The sequence below is a fragment of the Cordyceps fumosorosea genome (assembly GCF_001636725.1).
Source record: "Cordyceps fumosorosea ARSEF 2679 chromosome Unknown scaffold_13, whole genome shotgun sequence".
Lineage (NCBI taxonomy): Eukaryota > Fungi > Ascomycota > Sordariomycetes > Hypocreales > Cordycipitaceae > Cordyceps > Cordyceps fumosorosea.
Genome location: NW_017387313.1, coordinates 328,533 through 341,797, shown reverse-complemented (window position 1 = coordinate 341,797; position 13,265 = coordinate 328,533). Strand labels below are relative to the sequence as shown.

Here is a 13,265-nt window from a genome sequence, read left to right as displayed (position 1 = left end):
TTTCCGGGGATCGTGTGAGTTTCGAGGCTGGCTAAACCAATGACAATTTGCAGATATCGCCGGTAGCGCGCAGCCATCTCATGTATCCGGAGGGGGCAATCGACTATCTCCAACTGACAAGCCAGCTACCGGTTACCAATACCCCACGGTTGGAGATATCCACGAATTTTTTGGGCCTCCGGGTTCCACGGCCGCCGAGTTGCCAAGCCATTTCCTCTCGGCCGAATTCATCAGCGTATATAAGGTGGCGGATAGGAGCTGGCCAACTTGAGCGCCCAGTCAGCAAATTATCATCTTTGTTTCCGCTGGCAATTGTACACTTTCAGCCGCACGTCCGACAATTGCTACTAGACACTAGTCTTCTTGACCTTTCGTCACCCACCAACCATGGATACTCCCGTTTCCAGCGCCGTAATGGAGGAGCTTTATGCCCAGGCCCTTGCCGATCCCCAACTCCCTCGTGCCAACCCTACAACGGCATTCTGGCAACTCCCCCCGCATCCGTCCATGTCCGAGAAGCAGTCGGTCAAGCTGCTCGCGACGACCGACTATGCCATCATCGGCTCCGGCGTCACAGGTTGCAGCATGGCCAAGACACTGCTTGACAATACACCTTCTGCCTCATCCTCGGTAACCGTCTTTGAGGCGCGAAAGCTGACGAGCGGCGCCACTGGTCGAAATGGCGGCCTTCTCACCAATTTCGTTCCCGGCCACTTCAAACATCTCATGGATCGGTTCGGCCAAGAGCAGGCTGTCAAGATTGCACGGTTTGCAAACAGGACGCTTGAGAAGATGCACGCGCTAGCCAACTCGTCTGAGGAGTTCAAGGAAGCTAGTGTCGTGCGGAGAACCTTGGATGTCATTGCCTTTGATGACGACCAGTCCTTCAATGATGAGAAGGAGGGCTTTAGGCTCTATGAAGAATATGTCACGGAGGAGGCCGGCAAGACTCAAATACTAACCGCCGAGGAACTTGCGACGGTAAGTACAGTGCACGTCTCTTCCAGATGGGTTTTTTCAGGTGTGCTAATGAGTGGTGTCTCAGAAATACAACGTCAAGGCAAATTCAGGAGCTATTCTCTTTCCAAATGGCGCATTTTGGCCGTATCGATTGATAACTAGAATATGGGCCCAGCTCCAAGAGCAATATGCGTCACGCCTCTCTATCGAGACCAACACCCCAGTGTCGGAGGTTTCCTACGACCCAAGCAATGCCACGCACCCTTACCTCCTGACCACACCACGTGGCGTCGTCCGCGCCTCCAAGATTCTTCATGCCACAAACGGCTACTCCGGGCACCTGCTGTCCGGCCTGCGCGGCAAGATCTACCCGCTCCGCGGTACCATGTCGACGCAGAAGCCGCCTGCGGCGTTTGGCAACCACGGCCGCGCCCTCACGTGGAGCCGGGTTGGCGGCGGCAGCTTTGACATGGCCACCGGTGTCGTCGAGCTCGGTTTGTACTACTCTAATCAGAATCCGGACTCGGGCGACATCTTCATCGGCGGCGAGAAAACCAAGCTGAATGAGGTTTTCATTAGTGATGACTCGGTAGTGGGCGCACCGTGCGAGGAGAATATTCGTACGAAGCTGCCCAAGTGCTACACCAAGGGCTGGGAAGATGTGAGTGAGCACGAGGTAAAGAAAGTCTGGTCCGGCATCATGGGCTTCACGGGTGACCGGCTGCCGCTGGTGGGAAAGCTGCCAGCCGAGGCGACGAATCGCGACGGCGGCGACGAGTGGATTGCGGCGGGCTTCAACGGCTACGGCATGCCTCTGTGCTGGTCCAGTGGAGAGGCTGTCGCCAAGATGATTTTGGGACAAGAGGTTGACGATTTCTTGCCGGAGTCGTTTGTGATTACCGAAGAGCGCCTGGGAAGTAAATCAATGTCGTTTGAGACGGCGATCAACGGTTTACTTTCTGGGTACGTCTGAGAGGAAGAACTGACCGTTGATAGACGCGCTGCGTATCGCAATCTCGGTGAAAAAGCTATTGCCTAGGTCATCTTTTCAGAGCTGAATACTGCCACTCCCCTTGAAATCGATCTGCACCATTACTTGAATAGTGACCTAATCGCTGTGATACGTCAAACTTCAGCACGCACATATGCACATGGCAGGGATGCAAGTGTGGCGGAGCAGTTCTTTTCATTTTATACTTGGCAAATGGGCTGGGCGTTTTTAAGCGCCGGTAGACACGATGAGATGCAGCCCTCAGCCAGTCAGCCTCAGCTGCCACCCAGCTTGCCTTTTTCCCACCTTCAACTCCCCATGTAGCGCTTCCATGGTTATACAAAAGGAAGTCGAGATATCATGAATTTCAGCGTCGGTGGTGGCGATCTTATCAAGGGCATCGATCTCTGTCGAAAGTTGCGACGCCGCTTCGCAACCGCCCCGCGCCAGTGTCAACAGATTGCGGATCAGTAGGTGGCCGACCTACCTACCTACCCTATAGACATCATCTTTTTCGCATGTCTAATAACCCCTCGATAGGGTGAGGAGTCTCTCCATTGTCTTGCAAGACATTGAGGTTTCCGGCTCCGACTGCGGTCTCACAGAAGCCGACTTGCAAGATTTACGACAAATAGCAGGCGGCTGTCACGATGTCTTGGACGAGCTGTCCGAGCTTGTTGAGAAGAACTTGGCGCTTGAAGAAAAGCCAACAGGGTCCAAGGATATAGCCAAGCGGGCGTGGGCGCGAGTCAACTGGTCTCCCGAGCTCGCCCATTCTATGCAGGGGCGAATCGGTGCAAGCTTGGCTCTTCTCAACGCCTTCCAGGCTCGCATAACGCGCACAGCCACGGCCAGACTCCTACGTCACGTCGAAGACCAGGAATGCCAAAAGATACTAGACTGGCTCTCGCCAGCACAGTACAGCCGTGAGCAAAGCGACTTGATCGCCAGGCGGCACCCCAACACAGGACGATGGCTGCTGGAGTCTGCAGAGTTTCAGCGTTGGCTGGAGACACCAGGCGCAGCCATGTTCTGCCCTGGGATTCCCGGCGCGGGCAAAACAATCCTGGCGGCATCTGTGGTTGACCACCTCTTGTCCGACGTCCAGGCGGGAGATGGGATTGGCGCCGCCTACATATACCTCAACTTCCGCCGCCATGATGACCAGAAGCTCGCGCATCTCCTCGCAAGCTTGGTGAAGCAACTCGCGCAGCAGGATGCGCTCGCGATAGAGGCGCTTAAATCAATGCACAGTACACATGAGAAGAATGACACACATCCATCAGTAAATGAGCTTGAGAGGCTTCTCGGTGTCATTGTTTACTCGCCATCGTTTCAAAGGGTATTCGTTGTTGTGGACGCTCTGGATGAGTGTCAAACAGTCGAGAGCTGTAGGGCCAAGTTCATCTCCATGCTCTCTAAACTTGGACAGGCCGGCAAGGTAAATGTGTTCGCAACTTCTCGTCCCAGCCCCGAGATACAAAATGCATTCCCTCAGAGCTCTACCATCGTGCTCGATATCCGGGCCGCTGACGAAGATGTCCACGCTTACTTGGACGGTAACCTTGAAGAACTACCTAACTGCATAAAGAACAATACAAGCCTGCAGGATCAAATAAAAAGCACGATCTCAAAGGCCGCAGATGGCATGTTTCTCCTGGCCCGGGTCTACTTATCGCAGCTGGATGATAAGCTGACCGTCAAGGCCGTCAGGACTGCGCTGGGCTACTTTGAGGAGCAGGGCAAAAAGAGCGGAGTCAGTGAAGCCGCGAAACTGGAAATATTGTCACAGGCATATGATCAAACAATGGAGAGGATTCAACTGCAAAGGCCCGGATTTCGGGTCCTTGCTGAAAAGGCGCTCTTGTGGATCGTGTCTGCTCGACGGCCGCTCAAGGTCATGGAGTTTCTACATGCTCTTGGCATTGAAGAGAACGAGCCGGATTATGACGAAGACAATATTCCGCAGCTCGAAGACGTGATATCGGTTTGCGCGGGTCTGGTCATCGTGGACGAGAAGAGCAACGTCGTCCGCCTGGTCCACTACACAACACAGGAATATTTTGAACGGCGCCAGGACAAGTGGCTTCCTGAAGCTGAGTGGCGCATTGCGAGAGCCTGCATCAGATATTTATTTACATGGAGGAGTTGGAAGCCGCCAGCCTCCCGGCCATACCTGTTCCTCTCGTCCGACGTGCCCGCCGATAGGCTGCATTCGTACGCGGCCAGACACTGGGGGGTTCATCTCGCCTCCGCCCCAATCCACCACCAACTCAGCAGCACCGTGATGGAATTTCTGCAGTCAACCCCGGATCTCGATCGCTGCGGGGAAGCTCTTTGCTGGGGGGTGGAGATCTTGACGGACTCTGGGAGCCAGCTGGGGGGGCAGGCATGCTCTGCACTTCGCGGCGCATTTCGGTCTTGCGGAGACGGCCAAGGCGCTTCTCAATCAGGAGAAGCGGCCGGACGCAGCAAACATCGGGGACCGAGTGGACAGAACGCCGATATTCTACGCAGTCAGGTCAGGGAAGGAGGACATCGTACATGAGCTTGTTCGCCGCGGAGCTACAGTGCTGCGCAATGCATCGTCGGGGGAGTACGCAACGCCGCTGGCGGTGGCCGCCTATTACGGGCACCACGGGCTCATCGAGTTTCTGGTCAGTCATGGCGCCAGAGTCAATGAACCGTATCCTGCGTGGCTCTTCCAGTACAGATGCCAACAGACCACCGCCCTTTTAGCAGCGGCAGTGAAAGGGCACACCGCGACGGTCAAGGTGCTGCTGACGTGCGGCGCAGATGTCGAGTTTGAGAACAAGGCCGGCCAGTCGGCGCTCTTCTGCGCCGCCGAAAGCGGCCACGCGGACGTTGTGCAGTGCTTAATAGACGGCGGCGCGGACATCGAGGCAAGAAATAGGGAGCTGACGACGCCGCTCATCACAGCCTGCGAGGGCGGCCACGTCGAGGTCGTCAGGCTGCTGCTCGCCCACGGGGCGGACGTCGAAGCCGCAGACATGCGCGGGAAGACGGCCATGCGCGTCGCCGCCGAAGTCGGCGTCGAGGCCGTCGTGCTCGCGCTCCTCGAAGCCGGCGCCGCCGCGGACGCCCGCGAGATGTGGTTCGACACGCCGCTGCCGACGCCGCTCCTGCTCGCCTGCCAGGCCGGCCACGCGCACCTCGCGGGCCTTCTCCTGTCCCGCGGCGCGCACGTCGAGGCGCACCGCAAGTTCATCCACCGCTACGCGCGCTATCGCGACTCGCATCACTCGGACCTCACGCCGCTGCTGACCGCCGCCACCAAGGGCCACGTGGCCGTCGCGGCCGTCCTCCTCCAGCACGGCGCGGACAGGGAGGCGACGGACGCGGAGTGGCACACGCCGCTGATGCTGGCGGCGGCCGGGGGGCACCTCGACGTGGCGAAGCTACTGGTGGAGGCAGGCGCGGAGCTGCACGGCGTGGACCGGCACGGGGAAAACGCGGCCACGGCGATCTGGAACGCATACAGTGTCAACAAGGCGGGGCCGGGCTGGGGGAGGCGGGAGAGGGACCCGGCGGGCAGGGCGGAGGTGCTGGCGAAGCAGCGCGAGTTGCTGCGCGTCTTCATGGCGGCAGGCGCCACGCTGGTGACGTATGACTGGGAAGACGTGGGCAGCGAGGATTGGGAGGAGTGGGAGGAGTGGAATGAGTGGGGGGAGCCTGTTGGTCGGTGTGTCGTTACAGAGTCGCCGCTAGAGGCCAACATGCTCTGAGTTTATGTAGTTATATGTCTGTTGGTTGACCCTGCAACAAGTCCGTCTACAGCCTTACAAGAGCCTATTTTTATAGGGTAGATTGCTCTTTCAGAGGCACAATGTGTTTACATAGGTTGGCTTGACAAGCGAGAGTTTAGCAAGCCCTGATTTGCCATCAACACTCAACCATAAACTACCACGTCAGTTTATTCCAAGTTTTTTGTTTTTCCACCTTTCAACTCCTCAACCGTTCATCACATTACCGCTTCGCAAAAACGTGTCATTATGGTCAAGCCGTGTTCCCTCGCCGTCCCGCTGGCCCTCTCCCTCGCGCCCCTCGGCCTCACATACAAGCTCTACTGCGTCGATAAGAACCGATACTGCACTGCTCACTATAACCGATATGGCAAGTCTTCATTCTTTCTCTTCTCCCACCCCTGCCGGCGCAGCCCATTCTTTTTTGCTCCACGCCGCTGACTTTGTCTCTCACAAAAACTATAGATCCGACCGGGGACAACATAGGCCGGGTCAAGGAGATCCTGGCGGAGCAGGGCCTCCCGGTGGACGAGTTCCACGTGTGGGAGTCCCTCCTCCAGTGCCACAAGAGCGCCAACGGCACCCTCCGGCTCGAGTACGTGATGACCTGCAAGGAATGGGGCGCTTGCAGTCGTAATAAAAAGATGGGTGCCTACTGCCCGCTCCCCCTCGGCGTGCCTATCCCAACATCACGTCCAAGAATACCTCCGAAGTGATGTTTTCGAAAGTGGCTACCGGCGGGGCTGTGTCCCCTCGATCTAACAGCACAAGACTATGGGAAAATGCAAGGATACAATAGAATAATTCTAATTTTTATTTTTATGTTTGTTCTTGTTTGTTTTCATCCCTCTCTAATTTGCAGCGACCATGGCCAGCCTGTTGGTCATGGGAAGAACCAGGCCGCGCTGTCGGTGGCGGCCGACCGCTCTTACCACTTACAGTAGCACGAAATTCTAGAATTTACCTTTGCGTCTATGAACCAATTCTTGACTCATACGCGAGGTAAGCCCTCTCTCGCTATTGTTTGGAAAAGGGTCTGGCGACAGTTCGGCACGAGGCTGGCTACCTCGTCGAGGCTTGAACAAGGCACATGTTCACAATCGAAGATGACTGGCATAGATGGTAGATTCAAAATGGAGTCAATTCTATCTAAACTGCATTCCCTTCCTGCCACGCTATCCGCCTCCATCAGCCAGGAGTCGAAGTCGCCACGCCAACCTTCCTCGAGAACAAAGCTTCTTTCGTTCCGTCGGCCGGCGCTGTCCTCTATCCCGTAATGAAGACGTGAGAAGCTCGAACCTGGAACCTGAAAAGATAGGTTGCCTGCCTACCTTGGCCGAGGAAGCAATTGATGGAAAGGAAGCGGAAGAGCAGGTCAAGCGACTTGTCGCAAGGGGGTTTCTGATTATGGACAGAATCTTTCTTCAGTAAATAGCTAAATAAAATACATTCTTGGCTGTCTTCATAGCAGCGAGAGTATTTGCAAGAACTACCAGATGGACTGAGTGTGGCGGTTGATCGATGAACGAAGGGCTACAAACAGCCTTGATCACCCGCGACGTGAAATAAGGTGGGGAGGGGGGGAAGGTTAGGATGCATCAGTGCTATAAAACAAGCGATGGCGGCAGCGAGTTATCCAAATTTGAGAATGTATAAACGAAGAAAATTTTCTTCAATAAACCATTGCACATTTTACGTAGCTATTCAGTTTTATTTCATATACATGCCCAGTGTTAGAGTTCTTCTCAGTTCCCTGTGTCTTATTGTTTGGTAGCCTCACGCACTAGTAAAAGTGGTCCGCTAGGCATTGTTATCGATAAGCAACCATCCAGAAATTTTTATGGCTGGCGCAAGCCAATGGATTTTTTTTCTTGCTTCAGACGACGATAGAACGCCGCAACCATGGAGCAGCTGCACAAGCCGCACCGCAAATCCAAGGAAAAGAAGCAAAAGAGCTCCGGAGAGCGCAATCCCAAGGCTTTTGCCTTTGCGCGACCCGGAAAGCTTCAGCGGACAGCTGCTCGCTCCTCGGATGTATGTCGCAGAACCGACTCGCGCCCAGCGACTATGCTAACCTTGTCCGCTGAATAGATCAAAGAGAGGCGTTTCCACGTTCCTCTAGTCGACAGACTTCCAGATGAGGCGCCTCCTCGACTTGTGGCCCTCGTCGGCCCTCCCGGCGTGGGAAAGACGACGTTGCTCAAGTCTCTAATCCGCCGATACGCCAAAGAGACCATCACCGATCCCCAGGGCCCGATTACTGTCATTACGTCCAAAAAGCAACGCCTTACCTTTGTCGAGTGCCCCAATGAGCTCGAGGCAATGGTCGATATTGCCAAGGTGGCAGACATTGTTCTGCTACTGATCGACGGCAACTACGGCTTCGAAATGGAAACGATGGAATTCCTCAATATTCTCGCCGCCACCGGTATGCCTGGCAACGTCTTCGGTGTCCTGACACATTTGGATCTTTTTCGAAAGCCACAGGCGCTTAAAGAGGCCAAGAAGCGACTCAAAAAAAGACTTTGGACAGAACTCTACCAAGGCGCCCACCTCTTCTACTTATCCGGTGTTATGAACGGTCGCTATCCTGACCGTGAAATTCACAACCTTTCTCGCTTCCTGTCCGTAATGAAGAATCCGCGTCCACTAATTTGGCGCAACGCACACCCATATACAATAATCGACAGCTTCCGCGACATCACCCACCCGACCAAGATTGAAGCCGATCCGAAATGCGACCGATCGATCGTGCTATCGGGCTATCTCCGAGGCACCAATTTTGCGGCCCAAGATCAGCGAGTGCATATCCCAGGGCTTGGCGACTTCACTGTCGCTAATATGGAAGTTCAGCCAGATCCCTGCCCTACACCAGCTATGGAGCAGGCTCTGGCTAAAATTACAGGCAAAACAGGCCGGAGACGACTAGATGAAAAGGAAAAAAGACTTCATGCGCCCATGTCTGACCGCAGTGGCTTAAAAATTGACGGTGACGCTATTTGGATCACGAAAGAAAACGGCTTCAACTTTGATAAAGATGCTGAGGACGACGGCGAGCGTGGTGAAGGTGAAGAAATGATCATTGGCCTCCAAGGCGAGCGCAGACTGCTCGGTCAAACAGACGAGGGTCTGCAGTTGTTCCAGGGTGGAGAGGCCATTAAGGATGTGCCTCAAGAGGCAGAAGACACTGGCCGCAAAACTCAGCGTAAGGCGAGACTGGCAGAGCGTGAGGGCGATGACGACGAAGACATGGGCAACGATGGTATTGATAGTGGCAGCGATGAAGGTTCCGAAACCGAGTTTGACGAAGGCAAGCTGGGAAGCATGTTCTGCAAAGAGGAGGACAAGGAAAATGCCGAGGATGATATCGCATTCGCCGACAGCGACTCTGATTTAGGCTCCCTATCAGGGCTTGACGACGACGAGGAAGATTACGACTCGGATGAAGAGGCCGCTGCCTTACGGTGGAAAGAGGATCTCACCGGCAAGGCCCTCAAAATGCATGGCCGCAAGCGCTCCTATCACACTGGCGACCTAGCACGATTCATGTATGATATATCTATGACACCCGAGGAAGCCTTAAAAAGATGGAGGGGCGACGAGGAAGAGGAAAAGGAAGAGAATATCGAGGATGAGGACGACGACGACTTCTTCAAGAAGACATCCCAAGAAGCGGAAGATCTCATGGAAGATCGTTGTATCCCAGATTATGACTATCAGGACTTGGCGACCAAGTGGGCGGAAGAAGAACAGATGGAGGCTCTGCGTCGCAGATTCACTGCCGCAGATATGAGCCGGGGTGGCGGCGACGATGATGGCGAAAGCTGGAACGGCGCATCGGACGCCGAGGACAGTGAGGGAGACGGCGAGTTTGAAGATCTCGAGGCCGAGGATGGTGAGGGCAAGAGCAAGGTGGTAGAGCAACCGACGGCCGAGGACATCGAGGTGGAGCGCGAGAAGAACGCGCGCCGCAAGGAGGAGCTCCGACAACGGTTCGAGGAGGAGGACCGCGACGGCTTTCTCAACGACAAGGCCAACGCGCGACGCGAGGGCGGCGACGTGCAAGAATTCGGCGAGGACGACTGGTACGACGCGCAGAAGGCCATGATCCAGACACAGCTGGACATCAACAAGGAGGCGTACGCGGAGCTCGACGAGCGGCAGCGATCCGCGGTGGAGGGCTTCCGCGCGGGCCGGTACGCCAAGCTGGTGCTCGAGGGGGTGCCGGCCGAGTTCGTGACGCGGTTCGACGCGCGGATGCCCATCATCGTCGGCGGGCTCACGCCGACCGAGGACCGCTGGGGCTTCGTGCAGGTGCGCATCAAGCGGCACCGGTGGCACCGCAAGATCCTCAAGACCAACGACCCGCTCATCTTCTCCCTCGGCTGGCGCCGCTTCCAGTCGCTGCCCGTCTACTCCATCTCGGACTCGCGCACGCGCAACCGCATGCTCAAGTACACGCCCGAGCACATGCACTGCTTCGGCACCATCTACGCGCCCCTGATCGCACCCAACAGCGGCTTCGTCTGCTTCAACTCCATGGCCGCCGGCACACCCGGCTTCCGCATCGCCGCCACGGGCACCGTGCTCTCCGTCGACGAGTCCACCGAGATCGTCAAGAAGCTCAAGCTCACCGGCGTGCCGTACAAGATCTTCAAGAACACCGCCTTCATCAAGGACATGTTCACCTCGTCGCTCGAGATCGCCAAGTTCGAGGGCGCCGCCATCAAGACCGTCTCCGGCGTCCGCGGCCAGATCAAGCGCGCCCTCTCCAAGCCCGACGGCCACTTCCGCGCCACCTTTGAGGACAAGATCCTCCTCAGCGACATCGTCTTCCTGCGCGCCTGGTACCCCGTCAAGCCCCGACGCTTCTGCAACCCCGTCACCAACCTCGTCGGCTGGCAGCCCATGCGCCTCACCGGCGAGGTCCGCCGCGACCAGGGCCTGTCCGCGCCGCAGCTCAAGAACAGCAAGTACCGCGCCGTCGAGCGCGAGGACCGCCACTTCAACACGCTCAAGGTGCCCCGCGCCCTCGCCGCCGACCTCCCCTACAAGTCGCAGATCGTGGAGACGAGACCTCAGAGGAGGCAGACGTACATGCAGAAGCGCGCCGTGGTGGCGTCGGGCGCGGGCGCCAAGGAGGAGAAGAGGGCGCGCGCGCTCATGTCGCAGCTGCTGACGGTGCGCCAGGACGCGGCGGCGAAGCGTCGCGCGAAGAAGGAGGAGACGCGAACGGCGTTCAAGAAGAAGATGGCGGACAACGTGGCCAAGAAGGAGGCTAGGGAGAAGCGCGAGTCCAAGGATTTCTGGCGCAAGAACGGCCGCAAGAGAGCCGCGGGCGACGAGGGGGGTGGCGCGGGCGGCAAGCGCAGCAGAAAGTAGTCATGGCCACTGGCTGTTGTGGGCTGGTATTTTTTGCATTATGGTCTTCTTCGTTTTTCATTGGTTTCTATAAAAAGGGCATGTTTTGTCGGTCAGAGTATATAGTTGGTTGGTTGATACATTACATCACGCATCACCGCGGAGCAATGGGAAAATACATTCTTACTGTTTACAATTAGTAGAGAACCAAAGTATATCAACTGTCTGGGATTGGTAGGTAAAAGCTACAGAGCAGGGTCCATTGCCAAAATACAAAAACAAACACACGTTAACACTCATGTACACGCGCTGTGCAGTCTTGAGCATCAGTCGGCTTTGAGGCTCAAGTTCCATCAAAGCAATGCAGCCCGAGCCCGCAGGATATGAAGAAAACTTGCTCGTCACCACCGCCAATTAAGATAAAATCGCCCATGTTGCACCACATTTCTGCGGCAGTCTCCTTGATCTTTTCGACTTTTCCTACACGAGAACAACAATTCCATGGAAAACACTCTGAATGATGCTTTCCAGCAAGACGCCATGCTTTGAAGGCAGTCCCGGCTGACCTCCAACCGAGAAAAATGCGTGCAGAAACCAAAAAGAGATGAAATTCGTCGCAAAACACAACCACACCGAAGCCCAAATTGTCATAAAAACCATATTGTCGTAGGACGAGCTCTGACTAGGCCGGATCCTGGCAATTGCCTGCCAAGCAAGGACCTAGTCTCCCTCGTAGCTCATGTGCACATGGACATCATTGTGAGGTTCGCGTTTAGGCAGCAATCAGAGGCTCCTGCTCGGGAACAGCAGGCATCTCAGGAATCTCGGAGGCGGCCTCCTTGGCCGGGGCGATTGGCTCCTCGGTAGGAGCGGTCGGGAATTCGGGGGCCTTGGCCTTTGCGGGGGTCTTTTCGGGAGCAACTGGGGCGGCGGTGGGAGCAGGGCGGCCGCGGATCATGTCCTGCACCTTGCCAGTGTAGTCGCCAGCGTACTGCTTGCCTAGAGCGGTGAGCTGATCGGCCTGTTTCTGGGCAGCCTCCCGGACCTGGGCAGTCTGGGCGTTGATGGCCTCGGAAGCGGTCTGGAGGTGCTCGTCAATGAGCTCCTTGTTGGCAGCGTAAACCAGGGGAACAAAGAAAGCCAGAGTAGTGCCGAGGATGGCAAGGCCCCAGTAGGGAACGAGCTTGACGAGGAAGTAGGAGATAAAGGCAGCGACGCAGGCCTACAGTACGATCAGTTGAGGTCAGAAGGGCGAGCGTGAGTTGCTGGGTGTAAAGCTTACGGCAGCGGAGACACCAATGTTTTCGACGAATAGAATGCGCTGGGCCTCGATAATGAAGAAGTTGGCAAGCTCGTGAGCATCGCTGACAACACCGTCAATCGTGTCGCGGTGGATGGTGTGGTAACGGCGAGGGCGAAGCTGCGAAGCAATGCCACTGTTAAGAACAAGCTTGCCGGCAGCCTCGGCAGTGATGGTGACCGCAAGGGTCATCCATGAGAGCTTGATGGCCCAGCGGAGGATGTCGAAGTAACGGGTGGCGAGAATAAAGGTAACAATAGAGCCATAGGCGATGGCGGAGTTGCCTGCGGAGCGGTTAGCGGGCTGACGGCTCGAAAAGCTATGCAGTCTTGGAGGGCAAGACTCACGGGGATTCTTCCAGGAAAGGAGATCAGTGAACAAGGAGTGATAATGCGTCATGGGCTGAGCGTCAGCGCCGAGGGACTTGCGGCCTGGAAGGGGCGCAGCGGCAAGGCAAGCATGTTAGTCGTCGGAGCTATTGAAAAAAAAAAAGTGTCTAGAGCTCGAAACATACCGTTAACAGCAGGCTTGGGAGCCACGGAGGCATCTAGAGGCCAGGTGTTAGCTATTCAGGCCACGCGGTCGAGTGTGCGTCACATGCAAAAGAAAAAACTGTCTCCTGTGTTAGCTCTAGCCAGGCAGCGGAGGGGGCGGCGAGAGGGAAGGGACAGGAAGACGCACCATACTGGTCTTCTCGAAAGGAGAGGCGCCGTTGGCAGCCGGAGTCGCATCAGCGATATCTGCCATTTTTGCTGTGTTCTTGATCGATTTCGGGGGAAAGGCGAGCTAGGAACGAAGTCGTGGGCGGGATGTGTGGTGATGTTTGGCGCAGAAGGCGAGCTGGCTGGACAGGTTTGTATTTTTTTTTCCTCACTGCTAAAGGGGGCAA

At 56.1% G+C, this 13,265-nt stretch overlaps 4 protein-coding genes across 4 annotated transcripts; 3 read left to right on the top strand and 1 right to left on the bottom strand.

The window, feature by feature from the left end:
* Window positions 1–387: 387 nt before the first annotated feature.
* ISF_05486 (FAD dependent oxidoreductase) lies at window positions 388–1,933 on the top strand (the record flags this gene model as incomplete). The annotated part of the gene is made up of 2 exons (XM_018849091.1): window positions 388–981; window positions 1,046–1,933. 2 exons carry the CDS (start codon window positions 388–390, stop codon window positions 1,931–1,933), a joined length of 1,482 nt encoding a protein of 493 aa, XP_018703662.1.
* A 378-nt stretch (window positions 1,934–2,311) lies between these two features.
* ISF_05485 (ankyrin repeat-containing domain protein) lies at window positions 2,312–6,431 on the top strand (the record flags this gene model as incomplete). The annotated part of the gene is made up of 4 exons (XM_018849090.1): window positions 2,312–2,421; window positions 2,492–4,168; window positions 4,329–5,650; window positions 6,181–6,431. The coding sequence occupies 4 exons, from the start codon at window positions 2,312–2,314 to the stop codon at window positions 6,429–6,431; spliced, it is 3,360 nt and encodes a 1,119-aa protein (XP_018703661.1).
* A 1,186-nt stretch (window positions 6,432–7,617) lies between these two features.
* On the top strand, window positions 7,618–11,097 carry ISF_05484 (Ribosome biogenesis protein BMS1/TSR1; the record flags this gene model as incomplete). The annotated part of the gene is made up of 2 exons (XM_018849089.1): window positions 7,618–7,749; window positions 7,807–11,097. The coding sequence occupies 2 exons, from the start codon at window positions 7,618–7,620 to the stop codon at window positions 11,095–11,097; spliced, it is 3,423 nt and encodes a 1,140-aa protein (XP_018703660.1).
* A 751-nt stretch (window positions 11,098–11,848) lies between these two features.
* ISF_05483 (Reticulon) lies at window positions 11,849–13,123 on the bottom strand (the record flags this gene model as incomplete). Its single annotated transcript, XM_018849088.1, has 5 exons — window positions 11,849–12,298; window positions 12,359–12,660; window positions 12,724–12,807; window positions 12,891–12,923; window positions 13,063–13,123. The coding sequence occupies 5 exons, from the start codon at window positions 13,121–13,123 to the stop codon at window positions 11,849–11,851; spliced, it is 930 nt and encodes a 309-aa protein (XP_018703659.1).
* Between the last annotated feature and the right edge of the window lie 142 nt (window positions 13,124–13,265).